Raw genomic sequence first — 22166 nt, 5'->3', positions numbered from 1 at the left:
TCCTTGTGAGCCCCATGCCTGGGGGCAACAAGCGGGATTGTTTTTAATATATTCATTTAAATTAGAAGTCTACAGAAATCTCTTACTAGAGTTTGTAACCTGTAAATGATTTATTTTTATGAGGACTTATACTGTTTTTTTTTTATTTTATAAATTTTTTTTTTAAAGAAACAGGCTCTTTTTTTTTTTTTTTTTATTTGACAGAGATAGAGACAGCCAGAGAGAGAGGGAACACAAGCAGGGGGAGTGGGAGAGGAAGAAGCAGGCTCATAGCAGAAGAGCCTGATGTGGGGCTCGATCCCAGAACGCTGGGATCACGCCCTGAGCCGAAGGCAGAGGCTTAACCGCTGTGCCACCCAGGCGCCCCTATACTGTTTTTTTTTAAAAGATTCCAAAAAAGAATATCCTTCAAGTCTCTGGGCCAGAGCTTTCAGCAGGAAGGGACCTCCTGTCGTTGGTTTTCACATTGTGTCTCATGTGCTGACTGAGGGAGTTAGCTCACAAACTCTTGCCCATTTATATTTCAGTAAAATTCTCATTCCAAAAGAAAAACGTCTCCCAGGGTTGCCAGCACTCTGGGGTGTATGATTGGGACTCAGCACGTAAGGACGGCTGCCTTAGGAATAGCAGGTGCTTTCACTGGTTAAAAAAAAAAAAATCACAGGAGTCCTTTAATCCTCTTTTTGGAACAAGTGTTGAAAAAAAGGATAATTTCTCTGGGAAATGCTCTTTTCATTGATCTAAACACCCTTCACAACTACCAGATGTCAGCATGATTTTACCAAGCCCCTTACAATGACAGAATATTTCTTACACATTTCCCTGTGGGCTAGAATGTTCCTCCCACAAATAAAATCAAGGAGTGCCTGCATCCTGCCTGTACCTGAAAATGTCTTGGGGTTACAGTTACAACATGTCATCACTCAAAGAGATTAGAGCATCAGACTTAGAATAAGCTGGCAATAGAACCCCCCAAAAAAGAACACCATACAATAAGTTACAAGACTGTAAAAACTCCAGGACCAGAAAAGCAAGCAAGATCTTGTCCCTTTACTTACCTAAGGCAAAATAGGGAGTCATTCGCCATGGGAAAAGCAAATGAAACCTAAGCCCAGACCTTCATTTCAGAGCCTCATCTCAAGAACTCCGAGGTTCCGAATGAGTGGTCTGATCACACTTTATTTTCACCAACTGTTATCAGGCTCCATAGTGGAAAAGAGCCCAGCTGCTGATATTATCTGTGCTGCAAGAATGGCTGAGAAGGTGGAAACATGCCCACAAGTCCCTTCTCTCATCACACTCACGAAACATTGAGAGTCTAACCCAAATTGGAAGCAGTTAGGAAAATATTGGAAGAAATTGGAAGAGTGTTCTAGCTCTTCCGTTGAGGGCTCTAGATGCATCCTATCCCTCCTGATTTAGGGAAAACCAGTCGAACTTACCCCTCTCACCTTCCTATGCACCATCTTCCTCTTCCCTCTTCGTTTCTCCTCTTTTCTTCTTTGTTACCTTTGCGACTCCCTTCTTCATTTTATTTCTTTTCTTCCTCATACTTCTTTTCTGATCTCTTTTTCCTTACTTCTCATTCCACTTGGAAGGAATATTTTCTGAATACTACGGTGGTCTGGATACAGACCAGGCTCTGTAGACGCAAAGATGAATAGAGCACCAGAGACACGGCCTAGGGGAGGGGACGGGGGCGAGTGACAGGTCTGGTACTTAGCACGTGGCGGTTGAAGTGCCAGCAGGCTATCCATGGAGGTAGATGGTGCTGGTTGGGAATATTCATCAGGAGCTCAGCAAAGAGGAAATTTGTTGAATGTCCATTATACTACAGGCACTGTGTTTGGTGTTGGGAAAGGAGTAAAAAGATAAAACCCAGCCCATTTCTCCAAGGACTTCAAGAAAACAAACAGCTGCATTCAAGTGTTAGAGGTGCAGAGAAAGTGTGGGCAGGTGCAGAGGAGGGCAAAGGACAATGTCCTATGTGGGGAAGGAGGTCAAGTTGGCCCCTCGGTTTCATTAACCAGACCAGCCAGGATGGTGTCCAAAGGCATTAAATTTGCAGTTGGCCCTTGACGTCCTGTTGATACCAAATCGTTCCAGCAAGTCTTGCCCATGGGATAATACTAGCTTTTCTGATTTGTATTCTTCGTTCTCTAACTGGGCACTGATGTCCAGGAGCAGAACAGTCTCCGTCTCTACATGGGGAGGGGGAATCTGTGGCTACCTGTATAAGGCCTCCTGCCCAAGTTGTTACAAGAAGCCTAAACTTGTTAGTTTTATTGTCAAGCTTAACACTACACAGATTTTGCAAAATAACCAACAATGGCTTACATTTTTTCCAAACATTTCCTGAGCCCTAGAACAAGCCTGATGGTGTTCTGGGGTAAGTGCACAGACTATAATAAAGCTGGCACTCTAATGGGTTGGGAGAACTTTCTGAGAGCACAAGGAGATAAATGCTGTGAGGCTTTTCGGTCATGTAAGATCTGACGAAATTAACTTTCTATTTCAAAATCCCTTCCCAGCTTTTGTGGTAAAATCCTCTTTGACTTATCAGATCTTGAACTAATGGAAATTCTCTCCCACGCTACCCTACACCCAACTCCAATTGTTTGAGCATCAGAGGAAACTCTCATCTTTCATCAGTCACCCATTTGTATCCCTCTCCTAACCTAAAAAATCCTCATAGTCTGATTAAGTTAAGGTTTACATCAACAACTTAACTCTCCCAGCCCTTTCTCAGATGCCTGAGTTAACTCAGAAAGACCAAAAATGGAAACCCAAAGGTCACATACCTGCTGCATTTTTATCCCTTTAAAGGAAGAGTCCCTTTTGTGTTTTTCCTTTGCCAAGAACACTGCTCTCTAGCCTCAAGTTATTGCTAAGAAAACACCAGCCTTGAACAGCAGTCTGAGGTTCTATATATAGTTAAGTCAACACGACTGCAATCAACTCAGATATTTCTGCTCAGTCTAGGTTTGTTTTTCCGGGTTTTGGATATAGATTGTCTACTTCCCTCCAAAATTACCTATTCAAATGTTGTTTCAATTATGGTAATATATTAATATGGATGACCTGAACCGATTGATGATATTCTTCCAAGTTATGTGGGATTATTATTAAAAAAATTATAGTGAAGTGTAAGTTGCTTCTTGTTAGTTCTGGGGAAAGAGGAGGATTTTTGGACTTTTTTAATGAAGATATTTCTTTTTTCCCCTCTCTTTAAGTTTTTATTTAAATTCCACTTAGTTAGTGTACAGTGTCATGCTAGCTTCAGGTATACCATATAATGATTCAACACTTCCATACATCGCCCGGTGCTCATCGCCACAAGTGCCCACCTTCATCCCCGTCTGCTAATTCACCCATCCCCCACCCACCTCCCCTCTGGTCACCACCAGTTTGTTTTCTATAGTTAAGAGTCTGTTTCTTTGGGGCGCCTGGGTGGCACAGCGGTTAAAGCATCTGCCTTCGGCTCAGGGCGTGATCCCGGCGTTATGGGATCGAGCCCCATATCAGGCTCCTCCGCTATGAGCCTGCTTCTTCTTCTCCCACTCCCCCTGCTTGTGTTCCCTCTCTCGCTGGCTGTCTCTATCTCTGTCAAATAAATAAATAAAATTAAAATAAAAAAAAAGAGTCTGTTTCTTTGTTTGCCTCCCGCTCTCTCCCTCCCTCTTTTTTTCCCTTTGCTCATCTGTTTTGTTTCTAAATTCCACATACGAGTGAAATCATATGGCATTTGTCTTTCTCTAACCAACTTATTTCATTTAGCATTATACTCTCTAGCTGCATCCATGTCACTGTAAATGGCAAGATTTCTTTCTTTTTTTTTTTTGTGGCTGAGTAATATGCCTCTGTGTGTGTGTGTGTGTGTGTGTGTGTGTGTGTGTATCACATCTTCTTTATTCATTCATCAGTCAATAGACACTTGGGGTATTTCCATAATTTGGCTAACACTGCTATAAACATTGGGACACAGGTATCCTTTTGAATTAGTATTTTTGCATTCATTGGGTAATACCTAGTAGTGCAATTGCTGGATCGTAAAGTAGCTCTATTTTTAACTTTTTGAGGAAACTCCGTACTGTTTTCCACACTGGCTGCCCCGGTTTGCATTCCCACCAACAGTGCATAAGGGTTCCCCTTTCTCCACATTCTTGCCAACACCTGTCGCTTCTTGTGTTGTTGACTTTAGCTATTCTGTGTGAGGTCATATCTCACTGTAGGTCTGATTTGTATTTCCCTGATGATCAGTGATATTTAGCGTTGGATAATTGGATCTTTATCATTTTTTGGTCATTTAAAATTTTAATTAAATTCTCTATAGGCCAAAGAGGTGGAAGATTGGAGATAATCAGAAATGATAACATTTTCTTTTAAATTTTAGTACCCCATTTCAGGTACTCTTCCTGCTGTGGCTGTTTTATTTAATATAGAACAAATGAGCATAATCTGATGAACATGAAGTACATAACAAAAAAATTACCTTATAAAATACACTTGATTTTATGTCACGCTAACAATCCCGCCCTTTTGAGTGTCTTATCACTATACAGAATGGGTGAGCTTACTTCTTACTCCCAAGAGAAATGAATGGGTGGTCAAATCATCAAGACCAGGGTTTTTCTGCTGAAGTACATCATTGAGAATTGCTAAAACTGCACAGGATTTTAAAGGTACGTGCTTGGTCCATAATATTTGGTAATCCTTCAAGCTCCTCAGTAGTTGGGATAATTAAGAGCCCCAAAAAGCATCTTGAACATTTCCCCAAAGGCCATAGGAAAACAAGCAAACAAAAACATACACCTTAGTCCGGACTCTACCATTAATGACCTTCAATAACATATTTAGTTTACCTGGGTCTCAATTTTGTCATTTGCGTTATCATTTGGTGATCTCTAAGACCTCTTTGAGTTCCAAGATTTTATGATATTAATATTCAAAGTATGTCCATTTTTACTAAAATTAATCTCCAAGATTCTAGCATCTTCTGAGAATTGGTATTTATAAGTCTTGGGAATTCATGGTCTTGATAATGAGGGAGCCACAGTTGAGTCTTTACACTTGAGTGAATTACTCTCAACCTTTGAAATGTGAATACCTCTCCTTAAGGTCAAAGTATTTTACAGAGTTCCACATGATGATATTTGTACTTTTGAAACCAAATGATTAAAAAATTAGGCAATGCCAGAGGAAAACTTTGACTTCATTAACATTTAAAATGAATTTGTATTTTATTATTTGCAACAGCGTCTGTGTACATTTAGACAATGCTATTACTCTACATCTAAGTTTGGAGAATACCATTATTTATTATTACGTATCAGTGAGGATGCTTTCAACTCCAATAACTGAAAATACCAACTCAAATTGGCTTAAATGATAAAGAAGTTTATAGTCTCAACATACAAGGAATCCAGAGATGGGGTGGCTCCATGACTATTTATTCTGGCACTCAACGTTGCCATGAGGAGCAAGGATGTTTTCAACTCTCACCTGCTCACTGTGGTGATTTCGCTCGTGCGGCTGTAGTGTTCCAGCTGGTCCACATCACATCCAGATATAACGATATCCCGAAGGAAAAAAGGGTTATCTCTTGTCTCTTTAGAAGCAATAAGCCTTTCCCAGAAGTCCCTAGATAGGCTTTATTCATGTACAATTGGCCATAAGTGAATCACATTTCTTTCCTAAACCATCATTAACAAGGGCAGTAAGTTAAAGTAAACAGTTTGGGGGTAGAACTGGGAGGCCACCGCCATGACCACTATCACAGATGATATATCCTCAGTCTATACGTAAAGAACGCTGTGCACAGAGCCATGGTAATAAGTTGACATGCTCTGCCCACTTCTCTTTCCAAACACTCTGGAGCTCCTCGGTCACATCCTCTCCATAATACCAAAGTCCATTAACACTCACTGCACTATTAATGATTTGTATTCTTTTGTGGATTAAAAAGATGAAATTAATAGTTCTAAAGCAAATCACCCTGCATGTGCACATCTTTCCTAGAGGATAAATCTTAAATACTGCAACAAATAACACAAATCATGCTTAATATTTAATGTTGCTACTGAAAAAAAACAGAGAAATCTGACCAATGAACAAATTTCAGATGAAATCACAGAGATTATGATCAAATATTATTATTGTCAATCATTTCTGATATAAAAGTGATAATAAAAGGGGTTAGTGATAAATACAGACTTTCTCAGACAAAAATTGAGAAAATAAGTTGGCAATAGACCCGTCTTTCAAGAAACGTTAAAAGAAGCTTTTTAGAGAAAAGGAAAATTGTATAGGACAGAAATTCAGGTCTACATAAAGTAAGGAAGGACATTGAAAAAGGAATAAATGAAGGTGAAATAAAAACTTCCATTTTTTAAATTACAAATTGATCTAACAGACACCTGTTTGTTTAAAATACTAATACCAACAACATATTCAATTTTGTACGGTTATGCTTTATATATATAGTGTATGCTTGCATGTAAATAAAATGAAGACAGCAGGGGCGCCTGGGTGGCTCAGATGGTTAAGCGTTCAATTCTTGATTTCAGCTCAGGTCATGACCTCAGGGTTGTGGGATCAAGCCCCACGTCACACTCTGCGCTGCAGCAACAAGTCCGCTTGAGCTTCTCTCTCTCCCACCTCCCTCCTCCCACTCGTCCTCTCTCTCTCTCAAATAAATAAAATCTTTAAAAAAAAAAAAGAAAGTAAAGAAAATGGCAAGTTTAACCACAAGACTGGGATGAAGTAAATATCTGCAAAAACACCTCTCTCTAAAAGGACTTATCCCCAGAATATATAGAGAACGATCAAAATTCAATAATAAGAAAACAATCCAACTTGAGAATGGGCAAATATTTGAACAGACACTTCACCAAAGAAAATATATGAATGGTAAATAAGCACAGGAAATGATGGCCTAATCTTAGTCAACAGAGAAATGCCAATTAAAGCCATAATACACTCCACACTTACGAGAATGACTAAAATCAAAAAAACGAACGATCCCAAGAGCTGACAAAGATGTGGACCTCTCATACATGACTGGTGGAAACGCAAAATGGTACAAATACTTTTAAAAACAATTTGTCAGTTTCTTATCTTAAATCTATTTTTATCTAGGTCAACATTCCACTCCTAGGTATTTGCCCACAAAAAATAAAAACTTGTGTTCATACAACATAAGTATGTACGTAGTACTTAAAGCAACTTTATTCATAATTGACAAAAACGGACACAATCCAAATGGCCATCAACATATGAATGTATAAAAATTGTGTATCTAAACAATGGAATATGACTTAGTAATAAAAAGAGGCAAACTAATGATGTACACAACACGGATTAATCTCAAATGCTAGTCAAAGAAGCCAGGCTCAAAGGGCTATATATTGTATGATTCCATTACATGACATTCTGGAAAAGGGAAACCGTAGGACTAGAAAACAGATTCGTGGGGCGCCTGGGTGGCACAGCGGTTAAGCGTCTGCCTTCGGCTCAGGGCGTGATCCCGGCGTTGCGGGATCGAGCCCCACATCAGGCTCCTCCGCTGGGAGCCTGCTTCTTCCTCTCCCACTCCCCCTGCTTGTGTTCCCTCTCTTACTGGCTGTCTCTATCTCTGTCAAATAAAAAAAATAAAATCTTTAAAAAAAAAAAAAAAGAAAAAAGAAAACAGATTCGTAGTTGACAGGGGCTAGAGATGAGGTAAATTATAATGGAGCACAATGGAGTTTGGGGTTGTGATGGAACTGTTCTAGAGCTTGAGTGTGGTGGTTATACAACTACATGCATTTATCAAAACTCTTGGAGCACAAAAAAGGGTGAATTTTACTGAATTTAAATAATCTGATTTACATTTGATGCTGGCAAATGGCTAAAATACCAGGAGTCCCAAAACACAAGTTGGAAACCACTGATGTAAGAATAGTTAGAAAATTTTTAGATGAGGGGCGCCTGGGTGGCTCAGTCATTTAAGTGTCTGCCTTCAACTCAGGTCGTGATTGCAGAGTCCTGAGATTAAGCCCCATGTTGGGCTCACTGCTCAGCGGGGAGTCTCCTTCTCCTTCTGACCCTCCTCCCTCTCATGCTCTCTCTCTCTCAAATAAATAAATAAAATCTTTAAAAAAATTTTGGATGAGTGTTATAATCACTGGAATGTTGAGTCAATGAGCATGTCAGGCAACAAGACATGATTTTCAGTGTGAGTCTGTGTACTAGAGATACACCCATGAGGAAAATAGTGGTAACCACAAACCAGATAATAGGGTGTGGTCTTCGTCTTAATGAAGATAGTCCTTGTGTGGACGTGTTTTGTGAGAACCAAGCCCGTCTTCTGAACCATGGCCGATAGCACAAGAGAATGGGCATCACCTGGTGCAGACGTTTCAGATCTTTGGGCTACGTGCCATTAAAATCCAGTAATAAATCCATCTGTCAGGTGGCTTCCTGCTATTTTGTTGAATTGTTTTTCCTTCTCCCCAGTAGAGATCAAGCCTAACATACATTTTAAACAACTGGTCTCTTTATATTCAGTAATTCATATTTGAGAGCTCATCTTTTTTTCTATGAGCACTATTGAACTTTTCATCTCCTTGATGCTCTGACAGCCCTTGCATGTAAACTCTGAGCACAGAAAGTACAAATAACTTGGCTTACCCCAGTTCTTAGAGAGGTTTAACACTGCCAGGGTGGGCAGGTGAACAGTGCCAAACAGAAGACTAGGAACGACTTCCAGCCCAGACAGGATTTTCATTTCTTCCATAAATGGGGAAATCTTTTGGAACCAAAGGGTATATTTTCTCTGATAATGAAAGGGTAGCAATTATTAACACTAACACTTCATATATTTTTCTTTGGCTCATTGCTATCTTTTGATAAAAAGTAATCTATAAATGTTTAGTTATTAGAAACAAGTTATAGGGGCTCCTGGCTGGCTCAGTCAGAGGAGCATGGGGCGCTTGATCTCAGGGTTGTGAGTTGGAGCCCCACACTGGGTGTAGAGATTACTTAAATAAATAAATATTAAGGGGCACCCGAGTGGTGCAGTCGATTGAGTGTCGGACTCTTGGTTTCGGTTGAGGTCATGATCTCAGGGTCATGAGATCGATCCTCATGTCAGGCTCCACGCTTAGCTCAGAATCTGCTTGAGACTCTCTCTCTCCCTCTGCCCCTCCCCCTCCACTCTCACACAAAAGCACACACGTGTGCTGTCTCTCTCTCTCAAATAAATAAATCTTTAGAAAATAAATAAATGTTTTAAAAAAGAAAAGAAACGCGTTCCAGATAATTTAGTAGAGCACGTGTTAGAAATAAAACATGGTGGTTTTAAACTAAGTGTATTATCTACAGGTGATATATTTTAATACTATACTACTGTCTTAATTCTAAATTCTTCAAGACAGAAAATGAAACCATTTTTTTAAACCTCCCATGTGTTAGGTAATGAACATAGGACAAAATGGAGTCAGGAAAAAGTCCAAACCAAGGGAATGATTTTTTTTTTTTTCCATATCCTTCTGTAAGCTCTAACAGGCGGTCTTCTGAGGAAGGTAGGAGGTCTTTTGAGTTAGGGAAAAGGAGGCAAGTTGCTGTGGTCAGTGGTTGGCTTGGAAAAATCTCAGTGTCATCCCAAGCCCTACCCTCTTTCTCAACCTAGAGGCAATCACTCAATGCCCTGTGTCTTCCCAGCCTCCCTGATACTGGCCCCCTTGGTTCCTTTCCTTCTTTCATCTTTGCCTTGCTAAACTTCAGCCCTTATCTTTCACCTCTACTACTGCCCTGGTGTCCTTTATTGGTCTCACTGTCTCATCTCTCCTGGTCCACTCTACATTGTCATCACATCAATCTTTGTTCCACCCAGTTCCCATCATTCCATTTCTTGACTTCCCATAAATCCCTTTCACCCATGGAACGACGTAGACATTCCTCAGACTGGTATTTCAGATTCCCCATGATCTGGCTGGCACACCCTACACTTCCAACCTCGCCCGATCTACTCTTTCTTCGTGGTATGTTCTACCACCCTCCACCCAAGCCTTAATCTATACTAGGTCTGTGCCTCTCATGCTGGACTCTGTGCTTGAAATCTCAGCTCCACCCACGGTTTCTTGATACACCCATCCTTTTAAGTCCAGCTCAAATGACAACTCTTTCATGAAATAATAGCTGATGCCCACAGCTGGATATCCATAGATCTTTTTATTCACCTTGTAAATTCCTTAAAGGCATGTTTTACATCTCATCCTCAATTGTATCCGTACACCCAATGCCTTGCTCAGAGTAGACACTCAATAGGTATTTGTTTATTCATTCAACAAATACGTATGGGTTCTGAGTGGATAAGTGAATGAATAGATCTGAAATTAGAAATAGAAGAAAAGAAACCAGGTGCTTTGTTATTATAAAAAAGGCAGCAAAGAACACAGTTTGGGAACAATTCAAGAACCGTTATAGACAGACAAAGCAGATGGAGACCTTAAGCCCACGGGTGAAGGACAGGAGTTGGTACCGGGTCTCAGCTGCATCCTTCCAAAAGCCAAACTGCTCCATAAACTGTGACATATGTTGTTGTCATGATTGTTTACAAGAAGTCTTATTATCCAGGCGTACATGCAACCAAAGAGAAAGCTAGGCAGAAATATGGTCTTCTGGTCTCAGAAATGTAGTAGCAAACTACAACAAATAATTATTGTATCTTTTTATCTTACTATGTAGGAATTCATTTTTTTAAAAAAAATCAGTGGATTTTCTATCCAACGAAAGAGCTGAATCGCTGACTGTAGGTACTGGAATTATCTCATTAAATATAAAATTATTTTCTCTCACCTCCTTCTCAGTGAACTTATTGTCTCTTAGGGATACAAGGCAAGTATATCCCAAAGCTTCAGGATTCCTGGATGAAAGTGTCATCAGAACAACATATCACGATCACGTGATGTTGTTTTATGAAAGGAGGGTCACAAAGTCCATAGAAATCCATTGATAGGGAACATTCCTTTAAACCAAATAAACAAAGAAAACTCTGTGTTCACAAAGATCAACGAGGTAGTGAATACTCATTTGACAAAAACTTGGCAGCCATGTAAAACGGGGTCCCCCTCTACTCCACGTTGCTCAGCAAGTGATGAGAATCTGGTCACCAGGTGCCAACCTGGGCTACACGAGAACAGGCATCCTTTCTCCCCAACCTGTTTAAAAGTCAGCAGACAACTTGGGGAGGATGAATATTTTTCCAGTTGCCACTTAAGGAAATTTTCTTTCTAGTCCATCACAAATTGATTAAATGTGACTCATTAACACAGCTCTGAATGGAGCAGGGAAGAAGAAACACCTTTCCGGTGTCTTAGTCACTGCTCTGTCCTAAATCTGACTCTGTTCCTTAGTTTCAGCAAGAATTTCTTTTTTTTCTGGTTAATTTAAAACATTTAAAAGACAACTCCCTTAGTACCAGGCATATGGTAGGAACTTGATATATGAATTTGAAGGAACATAAGATTTCTTTTACTCCATGTACTAAGAAAATGTCTTCTTATAAATGGTTTTGCCAAACACAACAAATGATGAACACTGAGTAACTGGAATATAAACACTTGAATCTTTTAGTTTCCTTCTCTCCCAAAATGCTTAGTACAGGACTCTGTAAACAGCACACACACGCACCCATACACATAGGCTTATTAGCTATTGAGTTAGCTTAGAGGATGTCGGGTGAATTACTTTGGGGTTTATCTATTTTGGGTCTGACTTTTCCGTTGTCCCTGGAGAATTATGTTATTACAAGACCCTAAGGGGGGATAAAAAGCCGTGCTGATTCCAATGGTTGGTTAGCATGTTTGGTTTCATACAGTGGTTATAGTTAAATGATTGGTCCATGGTTGCCAAGTCCTAATAGATAGATTTTTATCTAAATACATCAATAGGGGCGCCTGGGTGGCGCAGTCGTTAAGCGTCTGCCTTCGGCTCAGGGCGTGATCCCAGCATTATGGGATCGAGCTCCACGTCAGGCTCCTCTGTTAGGAGCCTGCTTCTTCCTCTCCCACTCTCCCTGCTTGTGTTCCCTCTCTCGCTGGCTGTCTCTCTCTGTCAAATAAATAAATAAAATCTTTAAAATAAATAAATAAATAAATACATCAATAGATTATACCAACACCATAATGCTGTTGGCGGCAAATACCCCTACTATTCAGATGGTTTGAATTCTGATTTAAGTTGTCATTTGCTCTTGGCCTGATCTATTTTGATATTGCCTATTTTCTTTCAGTTCAAAGCTATGGGCATATCTAAATTTTAATGATAGACCAGGCAGTGGGAAACAAGAGTTCAAGAGTTGAAAGGAATATAGGCTCTGCCACTGTATGGAGAAAAAAAACAACTAACCAGCCTCTTGTGTCTTCCTTTACTCTCACATGACTACCAAGCCCACAGCATTTTGGACACTCTGGTCACCAAAGCAGGGGGGGGGGGTTCCCCACATCAGGTAATTCCGCAACAACTGCTGTGTATCCTACAATTTATCTCAATTCTGACACTGTCTGCTTGGAGACAGTGTCAGATTCCCCACAATAAGGGCTCAGTCCCACAAGACTGCCCCCCACTGCAGATGCCAGTCACAAGTAATAGGTCCCCAGGTTACCCACAACTTCTGTCCACTGTGGCAATAAATCAGAGGTTCCTATGACCTCCTCCCTCTTGGATTCAGTTATTTGCTAGAGGGGCTTGCAGAACTCAGCGAAACACTTCTGTGTGTTTACCAGTTTATTAAAGGCTATGATAAAGGATACAGATGAACAGCCAGATGCAGAGAGACACAGGGCAAGGTCTGGGAAGTGTCTGAGCACAGGAGCTTCTGTGCCCGTAGAGCTGGGATGCCTCACGCTCCTGGTATGTGGATGTGTTCATGTACCTGGAAGCTCTCTGAACCCCGCACCATTGGTTTTGTACGGAGACTTCATCATGGAGATATGATCAATCATTAACTCCATTTACAGGCCCTCTGCCCTCTCTGGAGCCACTTAGTAGATATAAAATCTTTGGCCTGGTTACTCAACCTCCCTGAATTTCACTTTTGTCGGCTATAAAATTAAAAAAAAAATAATAGTACACACCTCTTAGAGCTGCTATAGGGAATAAATAAAATAATGTATATAAAATATCTGGCACACAATGGACCTTAGAAAATGTAAATTCCAGTCTTTCCTCTTTCTTAATAATCCAAACATTCACACGGTGCCAGGACGGAGTTGCTTCCTAATGTCGATTTAAGAACATTTTCCTGGGGCGCCTGGGTGGCACAGCGGTTAAGCGTCTGCCTTCGGCTCAGGGCGTGATCCCGGAGTTATGGGATCGAGCCCCACATCAGGCTCCTCTGCTGTGAGCCTGCTTCTTCCTCTCCCACTACCCCTGCTTGTGTTCCCTCTCTCGCTGGCTGTCTCTGTCTCTGTCGAATAAATAAATAAAATCTTTAAAAAAAAAAAAAAGAACATTTTCCTAATACCTGAAAACACCTCCCTCCTGTGGCTAATGAGGCCTTGTGTGATCTAGCTCCTTCTCTTTCTCTAGCTTCTCTCCTGCTGCCACCCTCCCTTCCTTTGGTACACTGGAATAGATCGGCACCATGTTTCCTCAGCCTTACTTTGCTTCTACTTCAGAGCCTTCTGGAATATTTTATTCCCTGTCTAGATTCTAAAACAATCTCAACCCCTCCTCTCACCTGTATGACCTCTGCTCAACCTTCCTCTATCAGTCTAAATGTTACCTTCTTAGCAGGACTTGCCCTTCCCTCCCTCCTCGGGATGACCTCTCCTCCTCTCTGATAGAATCCAGAATTTTCTCTTTATAATAGTTATCCATTCTTAATTATATATCAATGCATAATTGTTTATTATGAGCATCATTTGTTATAAATTATGTCCCCCTCCTAAAATTCAAATGATGACGCCTAACCCCTAGTATCTTAGAATGTGACCACAATTTGGAGATAGGCTTTTAATCAAGTAGTTAATATGAGGCTGTTAATCCAATCTGACTGGTGTCCCTATAAAAGATTAGGACACATTGTGAGACAGCTGGGATGCACACAGACAGAAAAGGCCACATGAGAGCACAGCAGGAAGACAGCCCTCTGCAAGCTAAGGAGGGAGAGGCTTCAGGAGAAACCTAGCTGTTGACATGTTGGTCTTGGATGTCTGGCTTTCAGATCTGTGACAAAATTAATTTCTGTTGTGTAAGCCACCAGAATTTTGTCCCGGGAACCTTAGCAGAGTAATACATTGTTGAAGACCTACCTTCTTCCACTAGCCTGTGAACTCCATAAGGACAGAGAATATGTCTACGTTTCATCACTGAACGCTCAACATACAGTTTAATGCTGGCTCTGAGCAGGAGCCAACATGTTTTTGTGTAATTCATGAATTAATGAGTAAATGAATGAATGATGCAGGCTTATGTCAATTTGATGCTGAAAACTCCCCATCTTCCAGATTCCCAGTGCTCTTCTCCTATGAGATTGACAGCAGACATATTGAGTAAGTATTTATTTGGGGTAGGCAGGAATATCCCAGAAAGCAAGAACCCCGTAGTGTCACATTCTAGGTCATGGAAAGGCTTCTGAAGTGTGTGACTCTGGTGCGGAATGTTGGGGGCATAGGGGTGAGACCCCTGCAGGTTGTGCTTGGTGACCCGCTACCTTTCCACGTGGGGTGAGTGCCCACGATAGCAGGGCGCAGACATGCATTAGTGCTACCCTGCAGGAATCCAACGGCTCCCCTCCGGACTGGGAATACCACCTAAGTGAGTTCCAGGTTCAGACTCCCCATTTTACTAAGACCAAGAGTCTCAATCTAGTCTTTAGGGGTCCTGGAGAGCCAGGCACTAAGCAGGTATTCATGAGAATTATGTAGATCGGTGTATATTGACACTTTAGGGAAGTCTAATGGCTCCAGGGAATGTAGCTGAGATAAGAAAGTTTCCGGGAGTCCACACATGTCTTTGGATGTATGGAGACCATGTTTGCCTGATTTGAACGGCAAAAAGGTCCTTTCCCCTCCCCAGCAGCAGCTTTCCATTGTATTCGGTGGCCAAGTGCCTAAAATCTTGTCACTAACACCTCACTCTTTGGAGTCAACATCACTTACCTGGCTGCCCCTTTTAAAAAATGAATCCCTGTGCCATTAATCGTCCCACATTTTCCTCCAGGCGGGCTTGACCTCGCCTGGGTCAGAATGAAGGAAAGCGGGCAAAGGCATATGTAGGAGAAACGGTCTTGAATATAAATCCTGCCAACGTCACAGTTTTTCTAGGAATCGGACACTCTGACCACAGGCCCCCCCCACAAGCCTGGCCACACCATGAATCACACACCTCGGGATTTTTACTATTCCCTGGCCGCAAGGAAGGGGAATGCCATGCTGTGGTAGCTCTCTGGTTTTGAAAGATAAGGAAAAGTAATAAAAGGGTATTTCCTTTACCTTTGTTCCTTTTTCCCGATGGACCCATAAATGGTTAATGGGCCTACCCTGGTCAGAGAAATGTTCTGCCTGCTGTAAAGTTTGATTCCTGGAGGCAGATCTTTTTTAAATGCAGCAAGTGTCAGATAATTGGAAGGGTGGAGTAACTGTAAACCCGACACACCTTTGTCAGGACTTGTTAGGGAGCAAAGAACTGAAAGAAACAAGGGGGAGCGCAGGAGAAGTGAACATTTTTGAAAGATCAGTCAGCTCTAACACACCTGGGCTGGGTCTGGATAAAAAAAGTGGGACCTGCAAACGTCTTGGAGAAAAATATCAGGAGGAGAAAGACAGAGAGGGGGGTTTATTCAAAGTTGTTTCCAGTCCCTTCCAAATCTCAAAGAAGGTAAGTTCCAGCAGGGATTTGCCCTTTTTCTCCCTTCTTCTGGGACTTTGATTTGACATTTGCTATTTAGAATGGAAGTGTTTGTTGGAGAAAATGAGATGAGATTGTTAAGTTTCGAGTATTGCGGGTAGAGGCGGTTAATTGATCATGAAAGGCTGCTTTGGTTTCTGTGTTCTGCTTAGGGCAGGTCTTCTAGAGAACAGCAAGAAAGATTCATCTGTGGGAAGGAGAAGAAAAAGGCCAGTTCAGATAAATTGGGCTCTAGTGGCCAGTTTGGTTTTCTTTTTTGGTATGATTTTCAGTATTGTAAAATGGCATGTATTAAATTGTTTTATTTAGGATAGGATAGAGTTATGATTCCTTCAATCTCAGTCTCTTTCTCTCGCTCTCCCCCTCCCTCTGTTTCCTTCTCTTCCCTAAACAGCAGAGACTAGCTCAGAGGTGAAGTTACAGGGTGGGTAAGTGGGGGCTTGCAGAAACACTAAGTACTAAGAGCTGAGATGCCGCCTGGGCTCTGTGCTGGCAGGTTCTGACTAAGCCCGAGAGGTTGGATGGACGTTGTTTATCACAGTCTCGAAAATACTGCCTCTAATCTAAAGTAAAGTGTAATATCTGAAACGATATAATTAATCCAGTAATTTCCTGGAGTCAAATTTAGAACAAGAAAATAAAAGCGGGAGGGACATTTTGTCTGCATACACCTTTTAATGGCCAATTTGCCCCCTCTCCCCAAATCATTTTGGGGTGAGAATTAGCACCTTTAGTATCTCACTGGACCGCATTAAGCACTCAAGGACAAACGACCACATTGCTTTTCAAAGGGGAGGCAACGCGTGTGGCACATCAGTTCATTTGCGGAGCAGTTAATTAGTAGCTAATGGTCAGATTTGTTAATGTCCATAAAATATTGGGAGGTTTTTAAAAGATAGTCACTTGAAAAGCAGAACCGTTTCTCCTCTCCCCTGTCTGCTGTGTCTCAGAGGTAAGGCACAGATCTAAGTGAGCTCCTGCTGGATGCCCTTCAGAGAATCAGAGACGCCAGCTTTATTCTGACCCCTTCACAACACCCACGCAAATGTGACCAGAGTTTACCTGGACACGGTTACAGAGTCTTGCTTCAAGCCTGGACAGAAACTCAGATTCGTGAAACTGATCCCACCTAAGAACCAACCTCATTGACAGATGATGCTTGAGCAAAAGAAGCCTGGGTCTGTGTGGTTTGGCTCATTTGCTATTACTATCGGCAGCAGGACTTCACGAAACAGGGCTGGAAACAAGAGGCAGAATCACAAAGCTGGTGCCCAAACTCCCCCAGCCCCAAGTTATGGATAAATCACAGATGCCAAACGCAGCCAGGGGCACGCCCGCTGCTGCGCTTTGTAGAGACAAACGCCTCTGAGACAATCCATCCTCGGGGGCTGGTTTTCCTGGCCCTCAAACTGCTTGCCCCATCTGTGTTCACAGATCAGAGTACTGCATGGTTTTCTCACACTGTGACCATTTTGTTGTTTTGTTTTAAAGTTTGAAGCATGCAGAGATGGGAGTAATAGTAGCTATAAAAATACTTGGGGTTCCTTAGCAGAGGCTGGGGAGTTCCTGTTCTTAAAATAGGAACTAGAAAACACTTTGCTTCTCCACTCCCTTCCTTGCTGAAGACCAAGTGTTTCATGGGTCATTTTTTTTCATAAAGTTTTTATTTTATTTATTTATTTGAGAGAGACAGAGACAGAGATAGCAAGAGAGATAGCGAGAGAGCACACAAGAGGGGAGGAGAGGGAAAAGCATGCTCTCCTCCGAGCCAGGTCAGATCTCAGGACCCTGGGATCATGACCTGAGCCTGAGCCAAAGGCAGCCGCTTAACCACCTGAGCCACCCAGGCGCCCCTCATGGGACATTAGAATAAGGTCAGTGTAAGGGCTGACTATCCCTAACAGCTGTTTGTCCTTGTTTGTACGGGTGCCATCATCAGAATGGTTTTAGGTGAATGTGACATCATTTAAAAGCAGTGGAAAGAAAAGAAAATTCAAAAGAGTAGAAAAATGATTTTGAACTGCATTTTCCTGCAGAAGAAAATATCATGGGGTCATTTTTCTACATCTTCTAAAGAACATTAACTCTGAATAACCACGAAGCAGCTCCTTAGCACTATGGATGGAAATTAGCATAATTTTGGAATTGAGAATCTAAAGACCTGCTCTTCCTTAGTTCTAGTAAAGTGGCCTAAACATCAAAGAAGTTAAAATTAAAGAGTTAAAAATGAAGCAGCTTGACAGTGCTTCCATTAAGTAGTGTTTTGGGCGGAGAGCACGCTGGTGAGCTCGGCGGGGAGAGGCAGGCTCAGTCATGTGCCGGGCTTGTAACTTTCCTTTCCCTAACGTTACACTTCTTAAAACTATCCACACGCAGAATGTTCAAAAAGGAAATCCTGCGCGAGTACCGTAGGTCCTATGGGACGATCCCAGTCCAGGTTTGTGCCTCGACCCATCACTTTCCTTTTGATGACTCACTTAAAAAAGGTTTCGTCTTACGTTTGGTTGAAAGGAGTCCACGTCCCAGCACAACCCTGCCACTTCAGACAATCAGTGGCAAAGTCAACAGAACTCCATTCTGTGTATTCCAGGCCCAAGAAATCATTCTGCATAGGACATAGGACACATTCTCCATAGGACACAGCCATCTGTGGGGCTTCAGGCTGAAAGAGGGGGGGGGGCATCTACCTGCAGCCATCTCAGACCCATTCTCTCTCTGAGCACCTTCTAGTAAGGAGCCGGCAGGCCCTGGACGAGGGTATCTGATTTCTTAGCAGGTGGTCCCTCTCCTCGGGCCCTCTGCAAGTTGGGGGACCCTTGGCATTTTGCTGTACACCTCAAAGCTCCATCATTAGGACTTAAGACTAAGATTGGGAGTGCCTAAAACAGTGGGTTATTTTTCTGGGTACAGAAAGAACAAGAAAACCCTCACTAGGTTTGCGGCCTAGACACGGAGACCCTCATCAATGGGAGCTATCTTCAGTCTGCCTGGATGGCTACAAGTAGAAGAAACCCAGCCAAACCCAAATGGATAGCTGCTGGGCGCAGTATTCTTGTAAGGATCAAAACACACAATAACTTGTGGGAAGTAAAAGCCTCCGTGGCCTGTTATAAACAGTTCCTTTCAGGCTAGTATTTCCTATCAGTCCAGGTACCACCCTAGGTGGTTCCCCACCAGCAGCCAGGTGCATTTGAGTGTTTAATCTCCAAAATGCCTCCTGGTCCCAAGCTAACGACCAATTTAAAAAAAAAAAAAAAAAAAAAAGGCAGGGGTGCCTCAGAGATACCAAAGGCAATTACTGCTTGGACAAAAGGTTTCAAAGAGGGTGTCTGGTGGCGTGTAGGTTTGCATGACAGTAGTCGTAAGGGTTGTAGCCAGAATGCAGACACAGACACAGGCCAGGTTTGGCCTTCTCAAGAGGCTGCACTCCCTTGTGAAATTGTTTATGGAGCCCCTGTCTTTGGCTCTGGGAAACATACCAGAGCCAAAGCCACCTTCTGTGGCTTCTCAGGTCCAGTCAGGAGTTTTTTTCCATGATGCCTCATTCCTTGCCTGGAGCTGCATTTAAGAAACTCCAGTGAGCAAGAAATTGGCACGTTCGACCAGGCCTTGACGCTAACTGTGCCGATCTTGGTTCATTCCACCGGCTAGTTGAGCGGCCGGTCTCCTGTGGGCTTGGTTTTCAGTGGGGAAGTCACCCAGGGCCACATTATGACTTTCGCGGGCCCTAGATGCATTTGATTTTGTGGACCCCCTCCTCCATTAAAAAAAAAAAAAACAACTTAAAAAAATTGTATTTTATAACTGCATTGAAATAATATAAACCAGGTTGAATTGTGTTCATTCCTCCTTCTGATTTTAAAGATTTTCTTTTTAAGATTTATTTATTTGAGGGAGAGAGAGAGTGTGTGTGTGAGCAGGGGAGGGGTGCAGAGAGAGGGAGAGAGAGAATCCTCAAGCAGATTCCCCACTCAGCACAGAGCCCGATGCGGGGCTGGATTCCAGAACTCTGAGAGTGTGACCTGAGCCAAGAGCAAGAGTCGAACACTTAACCGGCTGAGCCACCCAGGACGCCCTATTTCTCCTTCTGATTTTAATTTTTTTAAAAATTTTTATTTATTTATTTGAGAGAGAGAGAGAGCATGAGCAGGAGGGAAGGGCAGAGGGAGAGGGAGAAGCAGGCTTCCCAGTCGGTGTAGAGCCCAATGTGGGGCTCCATCCCAGGACCCGGAGATCATGACCTGAGCTGAAGGCAGCTGCTTAACTAACTGAGCCACCCAGGCGCCCTCTCCTTCTGATTGTAAAAAGAAATTAAAACCCGTTCGTGGACCCCTCAAAGTGTGATAGGATTAGGTGCTGTGCCTGAGTGCCTATTGGAGAAGTCGAGCCTTAAGTCACCAGGCAGGTTAAAAAGACTGTAGGAGAAATCTTCGAGCAAGGGGCATCCTGGGCATTTGTGGCTTGCCCAGAATTCTAGAATCCAATTTGACCTGCATCCAAAAGAGGAAGGGAAGGTCGCGGTGGGGAGAGAGGGAATCACAGGAAAAGCCAGATGTCAAGTCCTCCCAGATGTGGGAGAGGGAAGCACATCAAGAACCCAGCTGGGAGGCAGATTCCTGTTGTGCTCTCCTGGTGTCTAAGCCTCACCCCCACCCCAGCCTCTAGCTGTCACACGGTCTCAGTCCATCTACGCTTCAGGTCACAGTGGACAAGATCTTGGTGGTTTTCCCTTCCGGAAGCAGTGAGTGGAGGGGGAACATAGGTAACATACAAATATGCCTTTCCTACATATTTCTGCAGATTTTACACATTTTTTTCTTATATTTCTCCTACTCATGTCTGCAAAGAAGCATAGTGGGACTAGCTTGTTATGAAGGGAAAGTTCCATATTGTGAAAAGTATTAAGTGCCATATATATAAGTACCAACAATACAATAATTTTTTTTCCTGATTTAAGTCCATCGAACATCATTCTCCTATCTAAACTCTAAATAATGAAGCATGAATGTGTTCTATACATCGAGTTCCATATAGAACACTGAACACTACGGGGTACAACAAAATGAGTTCGTTAAAGTGCCTTGATGGATATCCTTCAGCTGTCTGTTAATCTGGCAAAGAACGGAGGTTTTACAGTGAAAGGTCAGGGCACCACATCTTCGATGTAATCCTATTAATGCTCAGCAGGGGGCAGTCTGGTCAGTGAGATCCTGAAAAATAAGCTCTCCATGCAGAATAGAATCCAAAGTGAAACTATTAAATGACTCCCTCTTATAACTGAATCAAGGAGTGGAAAGGACTCTGTAAAAAAATATGCACAAAAAAAGAATTATGCCCTGAATTCTGGGAGTCAAGTGTGGTTTGGTTCTCAGTTTGCATACTTGGGACCTATGCTTCCTAAAAGCAATGGTAAGACTAATGGCTGATCATGGTTTCTGGCTTTTCTGCAGGTGGCTATGGTATGGATGTAACCAAGAAAAACAAACGAGATGGCACCGAGGTCACTGAAAGAAGTAAGAGCATGAGCCATGACATTATAAAAGTAATAAAAAATTGGGGAAGAGTAAATAATTCATGCCTGATTCCATCACAGCTACTCTATCATTTCTAAATTATTTATAGTTTTCCTTGGATTTTTTTTTTTTGCTTTTTTTCCACTCTATCATTTAAAATGTTTTCCTAAGTAGACTTTATTTCTTCCCATAAAATGGCTTTTGTTGATTTTTATTTTAACATACTTGTAATCAAAATGTGTGCTTTTTCTTCAAAAATGAAAATTACCCTTTCAATGTATAGCTTTCATAATTAGCACTTTTAATAGCTGCATAATATTCTGGGGGAATGAATCTGCCGAAGGCATTTAACCATGTCTTTATTTAGAAGACAGGGCAACAGAAATCCAAAAGAATAATGTCCTACTAACTGCAGGGGCAAAGTTAGCATAACACCGGTGTTACAGTTGCAATCTACACTTAAACTGAAAACAGACACATTTCTTTTGTGAAACTGCCCAAATGATAAATTCAGAGACATTTAAACTGTCCCCAAAACAGTTCTGGCTCTTTCATTTATCCTGTGACTTTCATATATCTCTAACAAAAAAAAAATTCTGGCTTCACAGACTTGGAACATTCGTTAGGTTAGGAAATACTTTATTTTTATGTGTCCAAGAATCCCAAAGGTCCACACAATAAGAGGTTTCGTGAAAGCTCAAGGACTGTTTTCTCAAATCAAGCTGCCATTTTAGTCTGAAAAACCATTTCCTGTTATGC

General features: G+C 41.9%; 1 protein-coding gene across 2 annotated transcripts in view; it reads left to right on the top strand.

Annotated features, from left to right (window-relative positions):
- Nucleotides 1-15665: 15665 nt before the first annotated feature.
- The window catches only part of COL17A1 (collagen type XVII alpha 1 chain), a 50536-nt gene continuing 44035 nt past the window's right edge, over nucleotides 15666-22166 (top strand). For both annotated transcript variants that reach the window (XM_034663236.1, XM_019809556.2), the window contains exons 1-2: nucleotides 15666-15864; nucleotides 21345-21407. In XM_034663236.1, the coding sequence (XP_034519127.1) occupies nucleotides 21356-21407 (52 nt within the window). In that variant the 5' untranslated portion in view covers nucleotides 15666-15864; nucleotides 21345-21355. The remainder of the gene's footprint in view (nucleotides 15865-21344; nucleotides 21408-22166) is intronic.

The sequence above is a fragment of the Ailuropoda melanoleuca genome, chromosome 6 (genome assembly GCF_002007445.2).
Source record: "Ailuropoda melanoleuca isolate Jingjing chromosome 6, ASM200744v2, whole genome shotgun sequence".
NCBI classification, from domain to species: Eukaryota; Metazoa; Chordata; class Mammalia; order Carnivora; family Ursidae; genus Ailuropoda; species Ailuropoda melanoleuca.
The sequence above is the reverse complement of the archived record's forward strand: the minus strand, read 5'-3'. Positions and strand labels throughout refer to the sequence as shown.